General features: G+C 34.7%; 1 protein-coding gene and 1 pseudogene across 2 annotated transcripts in view; one reads left to right on the forward strand and one right to left on the reverse strand.

Moving 5' to 3' along the window:
* The window catches only part of LOC105473292 (acyl-CoA synthetase short chain family member 3), a 179,798-nt gene that overhangs the window by 58,954 nt on the left and 97,559 nt on the right, over positions 1–23,285 (reverse strand). For both annotated transcript variants that reach the window (XM_011727032.3, XM_071071386.1), the window contains one exon: positions 3,096–3,199. In XM_011727032.3, the coding sequence (XP_011725334.2) occupies positions 3,096–3,199 (104 nt within the window). The remainder of the gene's footprint in view (positions 1–3,095; positions 3,200–23,285) is intronic.
* LOC105473467 (small ribosomal subunit protein uS5 pseudogene) lies at positions 7,523–8,443 on the forward strand (annotated as a pseudogene).

Below are 23,285 nucleotides of genomic sequence, written 5' to 3' on the forward strand. Positions count from 1 at the left end.
GCTAACCTTCTCTTAAACATTAACACGTGTTTACTAGCACACTTCTTGGGGAAATGCACCACCACCTATCTGATATACAAAACTAGGAAACTCCTGAATGCTCTTGAAATACCAGATGCTTTTCTTTTCATAAGAGTTCATAACAACTCATAACATACTTGCCCTTTCCCCCTGGAATCAAACATCAATTTGATAGCACCTAAAGAAAGAATGGTTGAAATTTTATTTTATTTTATTTTATTTTATTTTATTTTATTTTATTTTATTTTACTGAGACAGAGTCTTACTCTGTCGCCCAGGCTGGAGTGCAGTGGCGTGACCTCGGCTCATTGCAACCTCCACCTCCCGGGTTCAAGCGATTCTCTTGCCTCAGCCTCCCAAGTAGTTGGGATTGCATGCACACACTACCATGCCTGGCTAATTTTTTTGTATTTTAGTAGAGATGGGGTTTCACCATGTTGGTCAGGCTGGTCTTGAACTCCTGACCTCGTGATCTTCCCACCTTGGCCTCCCAAAGTGCTAGGACTACAGACTTGAACCACCACGCCCAGACCTTCAGTATCGTTTTATAACTACTTATCACAACACACAACTTTAAAAATGATAAATTGATTTTTTCTATGCAAATGAATAGAGATCCTAACTAGTTTCCTGTTAGTAGCCGACCTCTTCATCACCTGTAATGAAATTATTTTACAAAGCACAAAACGATCTAGCAATCCAGCTACTAGCTACCTATCTACCCATCCACATGTATTTGTGTAGTTCAATAGGACAGAATACTAAACAAAAGTTGTAAAATCAAACGGGGTGAGGATAATGGAAATGGAAAGAATCAGTCATTTTATTAGTAAAATCCACGTTTTCCATGGCAATTAACCGTCACTCCAACCTGATTACAGTGACAGCACATTGACACACGTGGCTATTAATTCCCTTGGAACAATACATTAAAGAAAAATTGCAAATTCTCATGGAACTCAGCACCCACCAAGGACCTCATATGCTTCTGTCACAGGCTTCAGAGAGCTTTTTTGTAAGCCTGAATACACTAACTACATACATCCACACAGGCTATTATGTACAAAGGTGTCTATAAGAAAAAGTAAAATAATTTTATAATTTTATTTGTGAATGTGCTAGTTTTCTTCAGTGAGTTTTGGCACAGTCACCTTGAAGAGAGAAAAACAGAACTCTTCCACAAGCGTTTGTGGCAGGTCACGTTTGTGTGGGAAGTAATGCCCCCATTTTGACCAGATAAGAGAAATTATCTGAAAGGTGACAAAACATTTTCCAGTTCATGACCAAGAAAATAACTGTTAAAATTTTCCTGGCTAATAGGGAATACATAAATACTGTAAACATTCTTGCAGATGCAATAATTCTTCACTTCTTTTTATGTATTTCTACACATAGCATGGATTGTTCTTGAAATTCATTCTTATACTTTGTATTTTCTAAGGAGTTACAAATCTGAGTTTAAATACGTAATTTTCCCCTTAGTAAATAAAACTGGAGGGAATAGAAAGTTGTTTTCTGATTTTCGTCTTATGTAAGGAAAGTGTCCTCTGCTCTGATTATTCATTTTATATTTCATATTACAAAGGATGTAGAAAACATTTTTTTCTTTTTTTCTTTTTTGTGTTTTTGAGACAGAGTCTCGCTCTGTTGCCCAGGCTGGAGTACAATGATAGGATCTCAGCTCACTGCACCCTCCGCCTCCCGGGTTCAAGCAATTCTCAGCCTCCTGAGTAGCTGAGATTACAGGCATGCTCCATCACGCCCGGTGAATTTTTTGTATTTTAAGTAGAGATGGGGCTTCATCATGTTGACCAGGCTGGTCTCGAACTCCTGACCTCGAGTGATCTGCCCGTTTTGGCCTCCCAAAGTTCAGGAATTACAGGCGTGAGCCACCATGCCCAGACAGAAAACACATTTTTAAAGAACAATAGTCGAGGACATAATATAAAAAGTATAATTTCTCAGAATCAAACATTTCTGAATCACCAAACACTGAATTTGAGGTTTAGTCATTCAGTTAATTGTTTACATGAAAATCATTTTTACAATCAGAGCTATTTTTTTGCAAAGTATTCTTACTAATTTTTAACCCAAATTTGATATTCTGCCCCAGATGCAGAGAAGGTGAGAATACTGAAAACATGTATATAGAAAGGTTGATCTAGTTCATTAAACTAAGCGGGACTGAACTAAAATATGTACATTTGAAGGCTGTAAGGCTCCCACGGCTCATAGCTGCTTTCAGTGGGTCAAATTTTGTTAAATCTCTATACCTGGTGAGGAGGTAAATGGCTTCTAGACAATGTACCCGCTCTCATATATATAGCCACCCCTCAAAAGAAGAAGCAGAAAGAGTTATTGTTGTGGTGGTTGTCTGCTTATTCCAAAGTTTATAGTTGATCCATTTAATATGAAAATTTGTTTCCCAGGAAACACTTAGTGGGAGGACTATAGAGAATAAACAAAATAAATTAAATGAATAAATTACATATATAATGACAATTGTTTTGAAGAAAAATAAATTTATCTGCCTTTAATGCTAGGCAGAATATGTGGCAGAATATATTAGATATTATAGAACACAAGAAGGTGGCCAGAGAGTCCTATGAGAGGAACAGGTCTTCATAAAAGGACTCTGGGAGCAGTGTGCAGGGTGTATCAAAAAGCAGAGAGAACAGAGATGAGTGATTAGGAAACTTTAAATCAGGACAGAGGATGATGCAGCTGCCAGAGCTCAAAGGCAAAGGGAATACTGAAGGTGGAATGAACCCAACAGACACTTCAAAGGAAAATCTGAGACTTAGTAACTTACCAGATATAAGAAACAAAGAAGAGAAGATAAAGAGGTCTTTAGTGCTTTATACCTACAGACCAAGAGAATGGTGGCATCAATGTCACTTATGAAGACATTATTAATAACAATTTAAAAATTACTTATTTTTACTGAAACCTGAACCACTCGAATCCTGAGTTTGTGTCTGATCTGCTGGTCATTGCTCAAAAGTTTCCTCCAATCCTTGCAGCATTTTGGAACATTTCTTTAATATTTACGTGCATGCTAGGAAAATGCTCACCAGTTTGCCACCAATGGTCTAAGACAGGTACTCTGAAGACATTTTTGGACCATTCCAGGGTCTCTACATCACATCGTTCTCCAGCCACAAATAATGTTTTGAACCTGAATATGAGACAGTGAATTCAAATTATTCCTGGAAAATAAATCAATATAATTGTATTTACATTTTAAAAACATTGTTTAACCACACTCATTATGTCAGAGGAATACAGCCATATAACCAATACATCAGACTGTATAATGATGAGAGTCATTTCTTGTTTGGGCCCAAATGTAACCAAACACACATCACAGAATTGGAATGAGGTACTTCCAAAGTAGAATTCACAGCTAGCACTTTTCAGTTTTTTTTTTTTTTTTTTTTTTGAGACGGAGTCTCGCTGTGTCGCCCAGGCTGGAGTGCAGTGGCCGGATCTCAGCTCACTGCAAGCTCTGCCTCCCGGGTTTTTTACGCCATTCTCCGGCCTCAGCCTCCCGAGTAGCCGGGACTACAGGCGTCCGCCACCTCGCCTGGCTAGTTTTTTGTATTTTTTAGTAGAGACGGGGTTTCACCGTGTTAGCTAGGATGGTCTCGAACTCCTGACCTCGTGATCCGCCCGTCTCGGCCTCCCAAAGTGCTGGGATTACAGGCTTGAGCCACCGCGCCCGGCCACTTTTCAGTTTTTAAAAAAGCAATTGAGTTGATCTCTGTAATCAATCTATCATGTTGATCTAATGATCAAAGATAAAATATATTTCACCTTGATATTGTCCCTGCTAATTTTAGCTCCAAATTTGTTTGCTGAATTCCAAGGAAGGGTATACACAAAAAATACATACATAAGTATCAGTTAAGGCAGCAAATATTCTTATAAATATGAATTTGTTCCTTCTTGTGAGTTCCTCTGATAAAAATTACTTTAATTTCAAGTACATATTTTTCCTATTCCAAGGACATATATAGGAGAAATAGCTAGTGAAGAAGTAAGTACCATTGTGGCCTTGGAAGTCAAAAAGGTTCTACAGTCAAAAGGAATACAAGAGTACTAATAGATGAAGGAGAATAAGCATTTTTGGCAGAAAGCACCATACTACAGAATGGAAAAAAATAAAATAGAAAAATACAATTGTGTTGACCCAATTAGTGGTTCATTGAGAGCATGGGTGTTTTGTCGTTTTGTTTTTGTTTTTGTTTTTTTTTCCATTTTCAAATGTCCTCATGACCTGTTTCTATATATATGTATATATAAAGTGTGTGTGTGTGTGTGTTTGTGTAGAGTTAATTCATTTATCATCAAAGTAAAACACAAACAGTTGACAAACAAAAACCTGTCTACTGATCCTGAATAATGTAGTATATTTTACTATTCCCTTAATTTTTCATATCATTTCATAAAGATTCATGGAGATTCAAATACTTCTACTCCTATGTTCCAATAACATTCTGTTTCTGTCTTTGCTATAAACATGTATCTCATTGTAGAATTCTTTTGTTTTTGTCTATTTCCCACACTGCACTATGAGCTCCTTAGGAACGTGTATCCTTATAACTCCAAGACCAATCAAAGTACATGAAATTTTTAGGTATTTAAACATTTCTAGATGCTCAGAATGATAAAGGGCAGAGGTGGGGAGTTAGCAAAATAAACACCGGTTTGACTTATTCTTCTAAGTAAAAGAGGAGGCATGTTGGTTTCTAAGAGTGTGGAAATTGAGAAAAAACAGTGACTTAAGGAGAGCAAAATTCTGGAATTACTATTCTAGGATATTTTCAGTGTACAACATAAATGTGAAAAGACTTGAGAACAGCCAGTTGTTTTTTTATGGACTCAATCAGTGACCTGGGAGGCTAACCAGGGATAGCACAGATTGGGGTGTGATATAAGGGGTGGGAAATCAATGCTGGAAAAGCTGTCTGGAAACTCTAGAATAGGCAGGAATTATAGGAAGCAAGGCAGCAATAACCAGAATAAAAGAAAACTACAAGGAAAAATAGTGAGGTAAATGACTAGAAGTCACATAAGAAAAAGTTTGATGAAAATGAAAGCAAGGTGAGAAAAACAGGGTGTCATTATGGGCAGAAGGCAATTTCAAACTTAGAGAACTCGAAAACCTGTCTGTTCTGAAGGATGATAGTATTTATGGTAGCTGAAGTCTAACAGTGGAAGACACAGAGGGAAATAAGAGTATTTTGATAGAAGGATTCTCTTCAAGATAGTATTAAAAATCACTCAAGGATCACAGAGGTGGAGAGTAAAATGAAAGTCTGTGACTTGTTGATTAAATAGGCTAAAGGGAGGTCTGAAGAGTGGAGAGATGGCATTACAAAGAGATAGCATGAACTTCAATAGAAGATGGGCCACAAAACAAACAAAATTGTCAAGTTCTCATGTCACCAATTTTACTTTAACATCTTCCCTAACTTTTATAGATAATCTTGGCCCTGAAGGTGCATTTGACCGCAGTAGTGAGAAAAAAAGTAACAGTTTAATTATTCTACAGAAAATAGAGGTTATAAACAGCTATTGAAAATACACAATAATTAATTTTTGAGTATAAATGAATCACTGATAAATGATGTCTATATGTGAAGTGCAATCACCTAGAATTATTCATGGTAATTTTCATCTATAGAAGATGATACCTTTATATCTATAAGGGTGTCAGAAGAGGTTTTAGTTAAATTGTGATAAAACATCCAATGTGCTGTTACTAGATCCACACTCGTTTTCTGAGAAAAGAAAAAAAAATCATCTGCTAATATAAAGATATTCAGAGAGTAAAATTATCTTATTACTTTTTTTTTGCAATAATGTAGTTGGAGCCATGAGGATGAACCAAATTGGTGATATAGTTAGGATATCTGTTCCCTCCAAATCTCATGTTGAAATGTGACCCCCCCCACAACCAGTGTTGAAGGTGGGGCCTAGTGGAGAGTCTTAGTGTCCTCCCCATGGTAATAAGTGAGTTCTCACTTACTCTACTTGTTCACATGATAGCTGGTTTTAAAAGCCAGGCACCTCGTCTCCTCCCTCTTGCTTCCTCTCTTGCTATGTGAGATGCTTGCTCTCCCTGAGTCTTCAACCATGATTGTAAGCTTTCTGAGGGCTCACCAGAAGCAGATGTGGCACTGTGCTTCTTGTACAGTCTGCAGACCCATGAGCCGAAATAAATCTCTTTTCTTTATAAATTATCCAGCCTCAGGTATTCCTTACAACAATGCAAAATGGGCTAATATATTGGTATGGTTCAATGGAAATATAATGTTAGCTACAAGTCCAAGAAATATATCTAGTTTAAAATTTTCTAGTAGCCACATTCAGAGAAAAAAGAAGAAGAAGGTCAAATTAGCTCTAATAATATGTTTTGTTAAAATACATATATCTCAAATGTTATTATTTCAACACGCAATGAATATGAAAATTACTTGTGAGATCTTCCAGTCTTTTTTTAATACCAAATCTCAAATCAGGTTTGCCACATTTCAAGAGCTCAATAGCCACGTGAGGGTATTTCAAGAGTTCAATAACCACATGAGGCCAGAGGCTACCATATGGGACAGTGTAGAGGCAGACCATGACTTTCTGAAGAAGCAACAGAATTCTTACACTGGCCTGGATGAAGAAAAATTGTAATTCAATACTATGTATTCAATTCCTGCTCAAATCATTATGCTGATAATGATTTGTATGCATGCACATGTGTGGGTATGCAAGTGTCACGGAATGCAGCTAAGACAATCTATTACTTAACGTTTTATAAGTAAACTGTTATCTCAACAGATTTCCAAAATTTAAAGTATGATTGGTTTAATAATTAGGCATTGTTATAGGACTTCACATAATGGTACAATCCACTGTCAAAAATAATATTTGAGTAGCTGGCCACTTGTATATTTCTCCACTGCATATTCAAAATTATCTAGGAGCAGTTCTTTAGCACAATAAATGCCAAAGGTAAAATTTACATGTTCTGATATAGACACAGAAGCATTATTTTAAATTTCAGATAGGAGAGTAACCTATTACTAGTCTTTGTTAAGAAATTATTTGAATAATTTTTGTGAGTACCCACTAACAGTATGCAATGATGCTAGGGTAATCTTTAAGCCTTTGAGAACAAAGAAGGGGATAAAAAGTAAGGGCGAAAATGGGAGAGCAAGGAAGGGAATGAATAAGAGGCAGAGACTAGGGGAAAAAAGCATACAATTTTTTGACAAACTACATATACATTTGCAATTTGAGATAAATTTAAGTAATCAAATGTATGTATTTGTAATTTGAGATTAAAATTTGATGACCAAAATGACCTCATCTGAGAGAATTGTTATAACAGAATGAAAAAATTGTTTAAACATTAAATGATTAAAGTAGGTTAAAGTATAATAAAGATTAGTGTAAAGTTTTAATGTTTAAAATGAGGTTGACTTCACCGAGAAAACACCAAATGGCGGATGACGCCGGGGCAGCGGGGGGGCCCGGAGGCCCCGGTGGCCCTGGGATGGGGAACCGCGGTGGCTTCCGCGGAGGTTTTGGCAGTGGCATCCTGGGCCGGGGTCGCGGCCGTGGACGGGGCCGGAGCCGGGGCCTGGGCCGAGGCCGCGGAGCTCACGGAGGCAAGGGCGAGGATAAGGAGTGGATGCCCGCCACCAAGCGGGGCCGCTTGGTCAAGGGCATGAAGATCAAGTCCCTGGAGAAGATCTACATCTTCTCCCTGCCCATTAAGGAATCTGAGATCATTGACTTTTCCTTGGGGGCCTCTCTCAAAGACGAGGCTTTGAAGACTATGCTGGTGCAGAAGCAGACCCGTGCTGGCCAGCGCACCAGGTTCAAGGCGTTTGTTGCTATCAGGGACTACAATGGCCACGTCGGCCTGGGTGTTAAGTGCTCCAAGGAGGTGGCCACTGCCATCCGTGGGGTCGTCATCCTGGCCAAACTCTCCACTGTCCCTGTGCGCAGAGGCTACTGGGGGAACAAGATCGGCAAGCCCCACACCGTCCCTTGCAAGGTGACAGGCCGCTGCGGCTCTGTGCTGTTGCGCCTCATTCCTGTACCCAGGAGCACTGGCATCATCCCAGCGCCTGTGCCCAAGAAGCTGCTCATAATGGCTGGTAACCATGACTGCTACACCTCAGCTCGGGGTTGCACTGCCACCCTGTGCAACTTTGCCAAGGCCACCTTTGATGCCATCTCTAAGACCTACAGCTACCTGACCCCTGACCTCTGGAAGGAAACTGGATTTACCAAGTCTCCCTGTCAGGAATTCACTGATCACCTTGTCAAGACCCACACCAGAGTCTCCGTGCAGCGGACCCAAGCTCCAGCTGTGGCTACAACATACGGTTTTTATACAAGAAAAATAAAATGAATTAAGCTGGTTACTGTCTAAAAAATAATAATAATAATAAAAATGAGGTGGAGACACCTATAACTTTATATACTATGTAAAAATAAGAGAAAATGAAAAATATAAAGGCCATAATGTTGATAATCTTAGGACTGAAAAATAGGGTCGTGTTTTTAATTATGTTATTCAAACACTTTTCTGATATTTTAGAAAACTCCTGTGATGAAAGACATTACTCATTTAGATAACACATTAAAATTTATAAAATGATAGGTTTGGCTGATCCCAGCAGTGCAGGCAAAGAGCAGCCAAAACGAATAATGTTATAGATATTAATACCACATTTCCAATGCCTGTTAAGCCATAAATTAGTTTAAAGAACTCTAGATGGTTCAAATGCCCGTGTCTTTGGCTTATATATGAAACTAGAGATTGAGAATTTCAAAAATATTCACTATTGAAAATGTAATGTACAACATTGTCAATTAAAAAATTAAAATATAGATTTTTTAGCAAACCAAGGGACAGCTGATATCTTGATGTTACCAGCATTTTTGCAAGTTGTAATATTTTTTGGCTATCCCCCATCCTCCATCACATACACTACAATTAATCTAAGTAATTGATTACAATAATAAACCATGCATTAGCACTGAGCTCTTATTTGATGGCAAATTTGACTATTATATATTTTAAAACATAGTATTTATTATGTTTTTGTAGTATATTCCTTTTGCTTTTCTTCCTAAACTTGTTTACTGCTATTTTTAATATCATTATTATAGCAATCGTCATGCTGGCACTAATAAATTGAAAGGTACAATATTCCACAATGGATGATAAAAGTGGCTTCTTCTCTGAAAGTCAGAAAAATCCCTTCCATTTCCATTAAAATCACTTTACTATGTATTGAATGCAAAGGAAAAATTGTGAGATAATTAGTGGTTTAGAAAAATGTCAAAGTAATACTGATGACTTCTTTCGCTAAATATGCCAGAAACTATCCATTTGTTTTTGTATTAAAATTCCTCAAACTATAAAAAAGTTATTGTTATTTTATCAATTACAGACTGCTAATTGTATAATACTAATGAACATAAACAGAATACAAATCTAAATAAAATTTAGAAATAAGATATAATTGATGAAACAATAAAATCTCATAAATATTTAATCAAATATAATTTAACTCTCAATTCCTTTTAGTAAACAAAACTATACTAAGTGAATTGCTCTTTTTGTAACCATGATAATAATTGAAACAACAAATCTTAGTATAAATCTATATTTTACAGTTGTCCTAGGCATCAGGTATCTTCTTATGGTTTCAAGGAAGTACGATACTTCCTTGAAACTTTTGTAAAAAAAAAAAAGAAAAAAAATAGTAACCTTTTCAACAGTTAAATTCCTCATTAATGACTTGACATTATTTTATTAATAATACAAAGGAATAAATGCCTACAGTGGAAAATTCATAAATATATCTTGTGTAAATACACTTTTTAAAAAGTTAAAATTGACATTTTTGTAGAGTAATCTGGGCCATCTGGATGGTAAATTTACTTGAGTTACTTATATATGCTCTAGATCGGACTGTACAATATAGTAGCTACTAGCCACATGTGGCCATTTAAGTTTTTCTTTTTCTTTATCTTTTTTTTTTTTTTTTTTTTTTTTTTGAGACGGAGTCTCGCTCTGTTGCCCAGGCCAGAGTGCAGTGGCGCGATGTTGGCTCACTGCAAGCTCCGCCTCCTGGGTTCGCGCCATTCTCCTGCCTCAGCTTCCCTAGTGGCTGGGACTACAGGTGCCCACCACCACGCCTGGCTAATTTTTTGTATTTTTAGTAGAGACAGGGTTTCACCGTGTTAGCCAGGATGAGTCTCCATCTCCTGACCTTGTGATCCATCTGCCTCAGCCTCCCTTAAAATTTCAATTAGTTAAAATTAAAAAAAAAAAAGTGCAATATAAATTTCTCAGTAATACTAATCCAATTCAAGAGTTTAATAATCACATGTGCCTATCATATTGCAGAGATCAGTTTATTGGCGTGCTGTCCTAGATTATTATTGACTATTAAGTGTGTAGATAATTTCTGATGATGGTAACACATGGAAAGGTTTATCTACTTTAAAATCTATAATACTATAAACTAAACAAAATAATAATATCCAGAATAGAAAAAAAGGAGAGGAGAGAAAATGAATGGGCTTGAGACCTATGCACCTTTCCCTAATTTTATATAAAACTGAACATAACTCAAGACTCAAATGAAGCTGAAAATTAAGCAAAAAGGGAAATGGAAAAATGATAATGCTGTCAAATTAATTTTAGTCAAAAATAGAAATGAATAAAAAGCTAAAGACAAATCTGATGAAGAATTTTCAGTGAATAAAGTGAGGACCAAAAAAAAAATGAAAGTGAATATTTCCTTCAAGGTCCGTAAACTACCAAATAAGCAAAAATTACTCTTCACTTGTGCCAACAGATGTTAAATTAAAATAGATTATTTCAGTGATGCCTCATTGACTTCTAGTTCACATGATAGATTATCATTATTTTTTGCCATCAATATCCCTATGGTTATCTTCATTTTCCCTACATTCAATTTTCTTCTATTTGCTCCCATTAGAATTCACTTTTAAAATGTAAAAATGCTAGTGTTAATATTACACATGTATTTGACTCTTCTGTCAATGACTGACTAGCATTTTGCCCAGCAGTGTCTCTCTCTCTCTCTCTCATCTCTCTATCTCTCTTTTTCTCAAGCACAACCCTTTATCTCTCTCTTTTTCTCAAGTACAACCAAACAAACTGGAAAAATATAAAAATGAAGTATCTTTTGAATACATCAGAGAGCTCAAAGGTAATAGCACTTAAGACATCAAAAGCCCAAAGAGAAAAAACATAGAGACACAAGACTGCTTGTCTTACTGCTTTCCTTCTTGGGACACTTGTTAATTGGAAACAGTAATTGAAGTGCTGGGAAACCGAACAAAAACTATGTGACTGACTGACAGGCGTTGGAACTAAATGGTAAGTCCAGTCATAATAATTTCTTGGGAAAGGAAAATCGAAATTTAAAATTCACAATGGAAAAAAGGTGACATAAAACACCCAGGCATTCAGTTTGCACACCTGAAGACGTATACCTAATAATGGAGGTAAACTGGAAAGAAACCAAGCCTCTCAAATATTGGAGTCTAGCTTCAAGTCAGCTCCATTCCTAATTGAATAGAAGTGATCTTCCCTTAAGACAATTGCCTGTCGGAATAAGAATCACTCTGTGGGGATATGAAAACATCCGGTATCTCAGAACAGCTAGTTTCTTTTTTCTGTATTTGTTTTTGTTTTTGTTTGTTTGTTTGTTTGTTTTTACTGAGGTGGAGTCTTGCTCTGTCACCCAGGCTGGAGTACAAGAGTGAAATCTCAGCTCACTGCGACCTCACCTCCTGGATTCAAGCCATTCTCCTCCCTCAGCCTCCCAAGTGGCTGGGATTACAGGCACCCACCACCATGCCCAGGTAATTTTTTGTATTTTTAGGAGAGATGGGGTTTCACTACGTTGGCCAGGCTGGTCTCGAACTCCTGACCTCAAATGATCCACTTGCCTCGGCCTCCCAAAGTGCTGGGATTACAGGCATGAGCCACCGCGCCTGGCCAAAATAGCTATTTTCTTATAACAGTGATATAATGGAAGACAAGACCATATGATTAGACACTCAAGAGAAAAAAAGAGACATTAGAAAAACACATATAAAATCAGGTGTTTTTGCTATCATTCATAGACTTCGATATAACTCGGATGAATATGTTCAGGAAATATACACAGAATATTAGCAGAGAACTGGAAATTATAATAAAGAATCAAATGATAATATTTAAACTGAAAAATGTTAAGAAATTATAAACTCGATGAAAGTTTAGATACAACTAGAGAGAGGATTTGAAACCCAAAATACAGGTTACAATAAAATCATCTAACTGCAACTGTGAAAAAAAGCAGAAAAATCATCAAATAGAGCCTATGAAATATAGGTGATATGGTAAGAAGTTCTAACATATGTGTTATTAAAGTGTCAAAGTTTAAGAAGAGAAAATAAAGTAGAAGAAGTATTTAAAGAGACAGAAAAGTTTCAAAAATAAGTGAAAGATATCAAGTCAAAGATTTAAGAAGCAGTTTGCATCAACAGAAAATTGAATTCATAACTTAAAAACCTTCCCATAATGTCACTTCTGGCCCAGAGAGTTTTATTTGATTTTTAAATACTTCAAAACATTTAAATAAAATCAACTGTACATAAAATCTTCCAGATAATAGTGGGGAAAAGGTCTTTCATGCCCATTTTATGAGACAAGCAAAACCCTGAAACCAAAACCAGTGAGAGTATAAGAAAGGAAAATAAGAGATCAATCTTGATTGGTTTTAAAGAGATCCCCAACTATAGAAAGGAAGAGGGGTAACAGGTGGAGCATAGATTATTTTTAGGGCAGGTAAAACCATGCCATAGTGATGGATGCATGTCATAATACTTCTGATAAACTTCATAGAATGTTCAATACCAAGAATGAAAATGTATTTAAATTATGGATTCTGGATGATAATGAGGTATCAATCTAGGTTCATCAATTTTAAAGGAGATACAACCCTAATGTGAGATGTTCATAGTGGGGGAGGCTGTGCATGCGTGAAAACATAAGCTATATAGAAGCTCTGAACTTTCCACGAGATTTTGCTGTGACCTAAAATTGCTCTAAAAACAAGGTCTACTAAAAAAAATCTTCAACAAAATGTCAGCAAATTAAATTCAGCTATATTTAAAAAGCATAATATATTAACCGAGATGTATTTATTTCAAGATTGTAAGAATGATTTGACACTTAAAAAATCAGTCACTGTAATTCACCACATTAACTCCTAATAGAATAAGAGGGGGAAAAGTCATATGGTTATCAGAAGATGAAGAAAAAACATAGATAAAGTCCCAAACATCAAAAATAGAAACTTTGTTAATTTATAGCTTTACTCCAAACAAATAATATGTTAATAACAAAAATGCTAAAATCATTTTTCTTAATAATGAATATTGAGAGCTTTCTTCCTGATAATCTGGATGAGACAAAAATGAGCTTTGCCACCAATTCAATTAAATATTTTACTGGAGGATCCTAGGAATAAAGTTAAAAAAAAGAAATAAGCGGCATAAAAGAAGAAATAAAATACTTTTCTCAAACTACATGACTCTGTACATAATACAATCATACATATATATGTTAAAACTACTACAATTAATAAGTAACTTGGGGAAGATCTTCAGAAAGTAGGTTATTATACAAAAATAGTTACATGTTGTTGTATTAGGACCAAATAATGCAAGTATAAATAATACCATTGACCATAGCATAAAAGTAAAATTTCTTAAATATAAAAAGATATGCAAGATTTTCACACAGTAAGTAAAAAATAATTAATGAGAGAAATTAAAGTCCTAAATAAACAAGGAGATATACATGTTAACACGGACATTTTCACTGTATCAATCTGTAAACTCTCTATCTCTCCTTATGTGTGTGTGTTTAAAACTGCTAGGCTGATAGTAAAATTTGTTTAGAAATAAAACAGGCCAAGAATATTCAAAACAAATTTGAAAAAGAACAAGCTTGATATATTAATAGTAGATAAAGATCTGTTATAAATGTATAGTGATAAAGACAATGTAAGAGTAATGTGAATACAGATAAGTAGGCCGATGGCACAGAGTAGAATTGAGAAACAAACCAGGTATTTGTAGGCACTGTCATAACAAAGGTGTTGCTGCACGGCAGTTAGAAAAGGACGGCAATTTAAATAAATAGAAATTGATCAAATGGATATACATAAGGAAAAAATAAAACTCCGCCTCTTACTTAATGTCATACACACAAATCTATTCCAGATAGATTATAGTTGTAAGTATGAAAGGTAAAATGAACAATAAAATTTCTAGAAAATGAAATTCAGGAACAACACCTATGTTTTAAATAAGACTTGAAAAGCAGTAATCAAAAAGAAAACTATTGATAAGAAGGCACATCTTTTTATCAGAAGTCACCATTGTGATGGTAAAAGGAAAATTTAAGTCAGAAGTTGGAGAAGATTGTTTATAATACACATAAGTCAGTAAAGGACTTGGGTCCAAAATAAAGTATGAAAAACTCCTACAAAGAGAAAATAAAATTTGCAAAAGACTTGAATAAGCAAGTTATAAAAGAGGATCTTTCAATGGCCAAACAATTATTAAAAGGTGATCAACCTCATTAATAACCTTGACATGCAAATTAAATGATAACGAGAGATCACTACATGACAATCAGAATGGCCAAAATTTAAAATACTGAAAATGCCATCTTCTGGTGGGGACATGGAAACTCTGGAACAATCACACACTGCAAGTGATTGTGTAAATTGGTGAAAACCTTGGAAAACTGTTTGACATACCCTGTAATGTAGCCATTATACTTTAGTTACATATGCTCAACAGCAATATATGTGTATGGACACCAAAAAGACATGTATTATTAATGCCGCAACTGTATAAGAGTCAAAAAATCAGAAACAACCAGAAAAGCATTCAACTGCTGATCTGATAGAGAATAGAATGGTGGTTACCAGCAGCTATGGTGGTTGAAAGGGGAGAGGTTAGTTGGGAGATATTGGTCAAAGGCTACAAAATTTCAGTGAAAGAGGGGGAATAACTCCAAGAGATCTGTTGTAAACAAGATGACTAAAGTTAATATATTCTTTCTGAAAAATGCTAAGAGAATAAATGTAAAGTGTTCTTACCACAAAAACGAGAACTATGTAAGGTAATGCATGTGTATTAATAATTAGCTAGGTTTAGTCATTCTACAATGTATCTATACTTTGGAATTGAACATCATGTTGTACAGAGTAAACGTATCACTGTATCTGCCAACTTAAAACAATAACATTAAAAGTTATTTCAACTGAAAAATAGGTAAATAAACTGAAATACTCATGAAGAGTGATCTAATCAGCAATCAAAATGCAAGAACCACTTTGACTGCAACTTTCTGGATGAAGTTCAAGGCATTAACGAAATGAAAGAAGCCTGGTAACAAAGAATACATTCTGTATGAGTCCATTTATATCAAGTTCAAAAAATCAAGCAAAACTAATATATAGTGATACAGGTCAGGAAAAGGCATATTTTGGGGAAGCCAGGAAGAGACATGGTTGGGAAAGGACAAAAGAGAGGGCTTCTGGGATGCAGGTTATGTGCTATTTCTTGATCTGGATGTGTTCAATGGATGTGTTCACTTTGTAGTAATTATAACTTTTAAAATTCTGATTTATGTTCTTTTCTGTATGTATAACTCAATAAAAGTTGAAATATAAATGTACACAGAGTTCCCTGTTAAATTACTTCTACTTCATATGAAAATATTTTTTAAAGCAATGACATAAACTTGGAACCATAAATATTATTTTGATATAATATGTGAAAATTCTCATGTTCCTAAGGCTAGATCAGTTTCATTATTTACTAACCTAACAGAGATATATATCATCTTTAAATTTTTAGGTTTGTTCAATAACACTTTTCAATATCTTTTATCAAGCGTATCACAGAAGAGATACTCTGAATATCTCTAAATTCAAAAAATGCTAAATAAAAAAGTGTAAGTTTTTTTAGGTAGTGAATATAATTTACTTCCCTTTAGCGGTATCCTGTCCTCAAATTTGCTTAGCAATAATGTCATCCCTCTAATTTGCTTTCCTGTTTTCTACATCGTTATGGGATTTAAAATCATTCCAGAGTTGCGCACATTCATATTTATGTAGCTTTAGGCTTACCTGTGTAACCTTGAGTCATACATATACAAACAAGATAGCAATCATTTCTCCATTATCAGCCTCAACTTGCTGACTCAGTTTAATAAAAATCTTCCTCCTAAACCAAAATTTTTATTCTAAGCACCAGAGGGATAAAAATAAACTCAAACAACCCTTGTTGTTTTAAAATATAGGAAACAGACAGAGAGAGGTAACACTTTTCTAACATGTATAAATTATAATTTTTATTTTTTTCACAAAATGGGTTCATATTATTTACTTGTCTGATTTGACCACTGTTGTGATAATTGGTAGCTGAATAAAGAAAGATTTAGTAATGAGAGCTGGATATTTGAAATGCTTATATGCAACTCCACCACAAACTCAAAGATAGCCAAACATACAGGCATTGCCATTTTATCATTCTAACCGGAGTGTTAGCTCTGAATATGAGCTCATATTTGTGCAGTAGATAAGACACAGGGTATCTCCAAGAGCTTTTTAGAAAGAAATATTGGTAACTTTATGAAGAAATTTCATTTTTGCTTGTACATTTTCTTGTTTAATTTTAATAATGGTGGTTGCTAAAGTTGGAAAGTTGTATGTTGTACACTAGATCTCTAGACTTGTTCATCCTACACACCTGCTACTTTGTATCCTCTGACCTGTTTATCTGAATATCTGTTCATTTTCCCCCTTCTTGGGAAATCCTGGAAACCATGGTTTTCTTCTCTATATCTGTATTTTTTATTTTTTTTTTGTTTTAAAATTCCGTATATAAATGAGATGATGTAATATTTTTCTTTGTCTGACCTACTTAACAATGTAGTGTCTCCAGCTTCATCTATGTCGTGGCAACTGACAAAATCTTACTCTTTTTTAGAACAAAATGATATTCCATTGTATATGTGTATCACAGTTTCTTTATCCATTTGTGCATCGACAGACACAGGTTGTTTCTATCTCTTTGCTATTGTGAATGATGCCACAATGAACACGGGAATGCAAATATGTTTATGAGGTGGTGACTTCATTTCCTTTGAGTATATACCCAGAAGACGGATAGCTAGATCATATGGTAGTTTTTAAAGAATTTTAAATTTCTTTAGAATCCTCCATACTGTTTTCCAAAATGGCTGTAACAATCTACATTCCCAAGAACAGAGTACAAGAGTTTCCTTTACTCCACACCTTTATCAACATTTGTTATCTTTTGACTTTTTGATAATAGCATCTAATAGATATGAGGTGACATCTCATAGCAGTTTTCATTTGCATTACCCTGATAACTAATGATGTCGAATACCTTTCTATATACGTGTTGGCTATTTTTATGCCTTTGTTGGAGAAATCTGTATCCAGGTCTTTTGCCCATTTTTTGATCAGGTTATTTGTTTTTCCACAATTGAGCTCTATGAGTTTTTTATAAAATTTTGGATATTAACCCCTTATCAGATATATGAGTTGTGAATATTTTTTCCCACTTCATAGGCAGCTGTTTCTTTTTGTTAGCTATTTCCTTTGCTGTGCAGAGCTTTTTAGTTTCATGTAATTCTATTTATTTATTTTTGCTTTTGCGACCTGAGCATTTGATATGATATACAGAAAACCATTGCCAAGTCCAACAGCCAGAAACTTTTCCCCCATGTTCTCTTCTACAAGTTTTATCATTTCTGGTCTTATATCTAGGTCTTTTATCGATTTTGAGTTGATTTTTGTGTATGATGTAGGTTAAGGATCTAATTTCCTTCTTTATATCTGGAAACCCAGTTTTACCAATACCTTTTATTAAAGAGACTACTATTTCCTATTGTGTCTTCTTGGTGTGCTTGTCAAGACTTAGTTGACCATATATGTTTGGATCTATTTCTGGGCTCTCTGTCCTGTGCCACAGTGATCTATGTTTTTATTTTCATGCCAGTAAGCTACTGCTTTAATTACTACAGCTTTATAATATACTTTTAAATCACGAAATGTGATGCCTCCAACTTTGTTGTTCTTTCTCAGAATAGCTGTGTCTTCTTGGGGTCTTTTATGTTTTCATACATATTTTAGGATAATTTTTCTATTTCCGTGAAGAATGCCATTTGAATTTTGATAGAGATTGCATTGAATCTGTATATTGCTTTTGATAGCATGGACATTTTAATAATATTAAATCCTCCAATCCATGAGCAATTGGCTACCTTTCCATTTATTTGTGTTTTCTTCCATTTCTTTCATCAATATTTTATAGTTTTAATGTATAGTTTTACAGTACCAATATAGTTTTCCACCTCTTTGGTTAAAATTATTCCAAGGTATTTTATTTTATTTTTTCAATGTTATTGCATATGGGGCTTTTCTTGATTTCTTTTCAGTTAGATCATTATTTTTGTATGAAAAAGACACTGATTTTTGTATGCTGATTTTGTATTCTGCAATTTAGTGATTTCACTTATTAGTAATAACTTTTTTGTGGTATCTTTGGAACTTTTTGTATATAGGACCACATCATCTGCAAACAGAGATAATTTTATTTCTTCTTTTTCAAATTAGATACATTTTATTTCTTTTTCTTGTCTGATTGTTCTTGCTAGTGTTCCAGTATTATATTGAATAGAAGTGGCATGAGTGGGCATCCTTGCCTTACCAGATCTTAGTGAAAAGCTTTCAGTTCTCTCCAGTGATTATAATGTTAGCTGTGGTTTTTTCATGAAGTCTTTATTATTATAAACATTCCTTCTATACCTAAACTGTTGAAGGTTTTTATCAAGAAAGGATGTTGGATTTTGTTGAATGCTTTTTCTATGTCAATTAGGATGATCCTGTTAATGTGATGTATCACACTGATAGATTTATGTATGTTAAACCAGTTTTGCATGCCATGGAAAAATCTCACATGAACACAATGTATAATCTTTTCATGTGTTGTTGAATTTGTTTTGATAATACTTTACTAAGAATTTTTGCATGAATTTTCCTCAGAAAAATTAACCATAGTTTTCTTGTGATATCTTTATCTAACTTAGGTGTTAGAACGATGCTGGCCTCATAAAACGTGTCTGGAAGTACACTTCGAGCTTTATTTTTCAGAAGAGTTTTGGAAATATTGACATAAATTATTCTTTGAATGTTTGGTGTAAAATTCAGCTCTAAAATCATCTGGTCTTGGGCTTTTCTTTGTGGGAAGGGTTTTGATTACTTCTTAAATCACTTTAATTGACTCAATATTGGTAGCTAATATTTTTCTAGGAATTTATCCATTTTCTCTAGTTTATCCAATTTGTTGGCATATAATTGTTCATAATATTTCCTTATGACACTCTTTATTTTTGAGAAGACTGTTAGAATTTCTTCACTTTTATTTTTGATTTTATTTATTTGAGTGTTTTCATTAAGAGTTTGTAAATTTTGTTGTTGTTCTTCAAAAAGTAAACTTTCATTTTCTTAATTATTTTTATGATTTTTCTCTTCTCTATTTGATTCATTGCTGTTCTGATATTTATTATTTCCATCTGCTAATTTTTGGTTAGTTGTTTATTTGTTTTGCATTCCTTGAGGGGTAATGTTAGAATATTTATTTGGGGTCTTTCTTCTTTCTAAATGTAGGCACTTACTGCTGTAAATTTTCCTCCTGGAACTGCTTTTGCTGCATCCCACAAGTTTTGGCATATTGTGTTTCCATTATCATTTGCCTCAAGATGTTTTTAAATTGTTCTTTTGATTTATTCTTTGACCCATTGATTGTTCAAGAGCATGATGTTTAATTTCCACATATTTGTGAACTACACAAGATTACTCCTATTATTAACTTAAGTTTCATATCACTGTGGTCTAAAATTATACTAAATCTTATTTCAATCTTATTAAGTTTGTTATGGCTTTTTTGTGGTCTAACATGTAGTCTATCCTGGAGAACGTTCTGTGTACACTAGAGGAAAATAAGGACTCTGCTTCTGCTGTAAGTGAAGTTCTGTATATGTCTGTCAGGGCAATTTTGTCAAAAGTTCAATTTAAGTCCAGTATCACTTTATTAATTTTCTGTCTGTTTGATCTATTCATTGTTGAAAGTGGGATTTTGAAGTACCATATTGTATTGCTATCTATTTCTCCTTTCATGTTCATTAAAATTTGCTTTATATATTTAGCTCATCCAATATTGGGTGTATACATATTTATAGTGGTTATCTTAATGAACGACCCTTTTATCATTAATGAATGACCTGCGTCTCTTGTGACAGCTTTTGATTTGAAGTCTATTTTATCAGATGTAAGTATAGCCACTACTGCTCTCTTATGGATTCCATTTGCATGGACGTTCCTCTTCCATCTTTTTACTTTCAGCCTATATGTGTCCTTAAGGCTTAGGTGGGTCACCTCGGTGGAACTTGTTTATCCATTCAGCAACTACATGATTTTGGTTAGAGAACAAAATCTGTTTACAGTCAAAGTTATTATTAATAGGTAAGAACTTACTACTGCCATTTTATTTATCTTCTGGTTATTTTGTAGCTTCTGTGTTCCTTTTCCCCTTTCTTGTTGTCTACCTTTGTTATTTGATAATTTCTGTAGTGCTAAGCTTTGATTCCTTTCTCTCTATCATTTGTGTCTCTGCTGTAGATTTTTGTTTTGTGGTTGCCGTGAGGTTTACATAAAACCTCTTGTAATCAGCAAAGGCTCTGTCTGTTTGCCGCTTGTAGAAAGAAACCAAAATCACGAGAACGAAGTGTGATAAAAAGAGAGGAGTTTTAATTATCTGCGCTAACAAGGGGAAAAGTAGGTGGAATTCTTCCAAAAAATGTTCCACTCTTCCCCTTGCTAGCATGGATAATAAAGTCTCCTCTCTTTTTATCACACCTCACTCTTGTTATTTTGGCTTCTTTCTACAAGCAGTGAGCAGCTGGACTCTTTGCCAGTTACAATTTTTGGTGGCCTGCATGGGGAGAGAATTCTGGAGGTGTCTGTTCTGTGTCAGTATTCATGTCCTGAAGCTTCTAAGAAAAATACGTGACCAGATAAGTGAGCATGATGTGCATTTGACAAGCATTTAGGTAAATAAATGTGCATAAGGCATGGGAGGATAAAGTGGGAAAGGGAAAGAGAATGGAGGTTCACAGCACATTCTAGAAAATGCATTTGTAATTTGTCTCAACACTGTGTCCTGAGACTGGGGAGAAAAGAGGAAAGAAAGAAAAACAGTTTAAAATGCAGTTTGGAGCTAAGTTGGTTGGTTACAATCTTATAGATGTAATGCACTTTTTTAAGCTGATAAAAACTTAACTTCTGTTGCATACAAAATCTCTAGATTTTTATGCTCCTCCTGATACACAATTTGTTTTTGATGTCAAAATATGCATCTTTTTACACTGTGTGCTTCTAACCAACATATTGGCTATTATTAATTAATTAATTGACTTTTAACCTTCATACTAGGTGTATATATGATTTATGCACCACCATTACCTCTAGAACAAAGTTTTATACTTTCGTATGTATTCATGTTAGTAATAATCTTTCCTTTGTTTCTCCCTGAAGGACTTCCTCAAATATTTCTTATAAGGCAGGTCTAGTGATAATGAATTCCTTCAGCTTTTGTTTATTTGTGAAATGCTTTATTTATCCTTAATTCCTGAAGGACAGCATGTCTGGTTAGCAGTTTTGTTTTTTATTTTATTCTTATTCCTTTCAGCACCATGCCATTCTCCCCTGGCCTGCAAGGCTTCTACTGAGAAATCTGCTGATGGTCCATAGAAATTCCCTTATATGTAATTTGATGCTTTTCTTTGTCGCTTTTAAAATTCTGTTTATGACTTTTGATAATATAATTATAATGTGCCTCTTTAGATTAATCTATTTTGGGATCTGTGAGCTTTAGGGGTCTGAATATCCATATCTCTCCCAAGACTTACTAAGTTTTCAGAATTTTTCAGAATGCATTTCATTAAATAAGCTGTTAGTCTCTTTCTCTGTCACTTCACTTCTTAAATAACATAATGCAATACTTCTTCACTTAATGATGTCCCATAAATCTCACAGGCTGTCTTCACCCCTTTTCATTCTTTTTTCATTTCTTCCCGTGAATGAGTCATTTCAAAAGACTGAGTTTTAGGTTCACAGATTCTTTTTCTGCTTTATCTAGTCTACTATTAAAGCTCTCAATTGTATTTTTTGTTTGCTTAATTGATTGAAATCTTTGGCTCCAAGATTTCTGGTTCTTCTTTATGATATCTATTTCTTTGTTGAAGTTGTCGTTCAGATCATGAATTCTTTTGCTGATTTCATTGAATTTTCTATTTGTATTCTATTATGTCTCTCTTCATTTTCTTAAGATCATTAATTTAATTTCCTTTTCAATAAATTCACACATTTCTGTAAATTTGGGGGTCAGATACTGGGAAATTCTCATGTTCCCTTGGTGGCAGCATGTTCCCTTGTGTTTTCATGTTTCTGGTATTCCCACATTAATGCTTGTGCATCTTCTGTTACAGTCTCCTCTTCCAAACTTCAGAGAATGACTTTCATAGGGAAAAACTTTCACCTGACAATGGGCTGGAGGGCATCAGTTGGGCAGAGTGCAATGGTTCTGGTACTATGTGGGTGCAGTGGTGTAGTCTCCATACAGCTTCACCACTTGAGATCAGTGTTAGTGATGACTGTAAATGCCTTAGTGACCTGGCTGCAGGAGTTTCTCGCAGTGACATTGACTGTGTAGGCTATTATGATAAGGGCTTTAGAGATCCTACTGTTCTTGTCTTTCTAACACTGGGAAGTCTTAGCTGAAGAGGCCTTTGTTGATATTGGTTCTAACATGATTCACAGGCAGTCACAGTGACACTGGGATTCAGGGCCTAATATCTATTTTAATTCTCTTGGGCCACAGAAATATAAAATTAAAATACTCTGGCATTTCACTTGTACAATACAATGTAAGCCGCCTTAAATCAAGCCTACTTTTTGACTTGAGTAAACTATAAATCTCTTCTTTTAGTTTAGGATAGTAAACTAATGCAAAGAGGTTCAATGAGACTGATGTTGGCATTCTCCTTG

Source organism: Macaca nemestrina, chromosome 10 (assembly GCF_043159975.1).
Source record: "Macaca nemestrina isolate mMacNem1 chromosome 10, mMacNem.hap1, whole genome shotgun sequence".
Classification (NCBI taxonomy): Eukaryota; Metazoa; Chordata; class Mammalia; order Primates; family Cercopithecidae; genus Macaca; species Macaca nemestrina.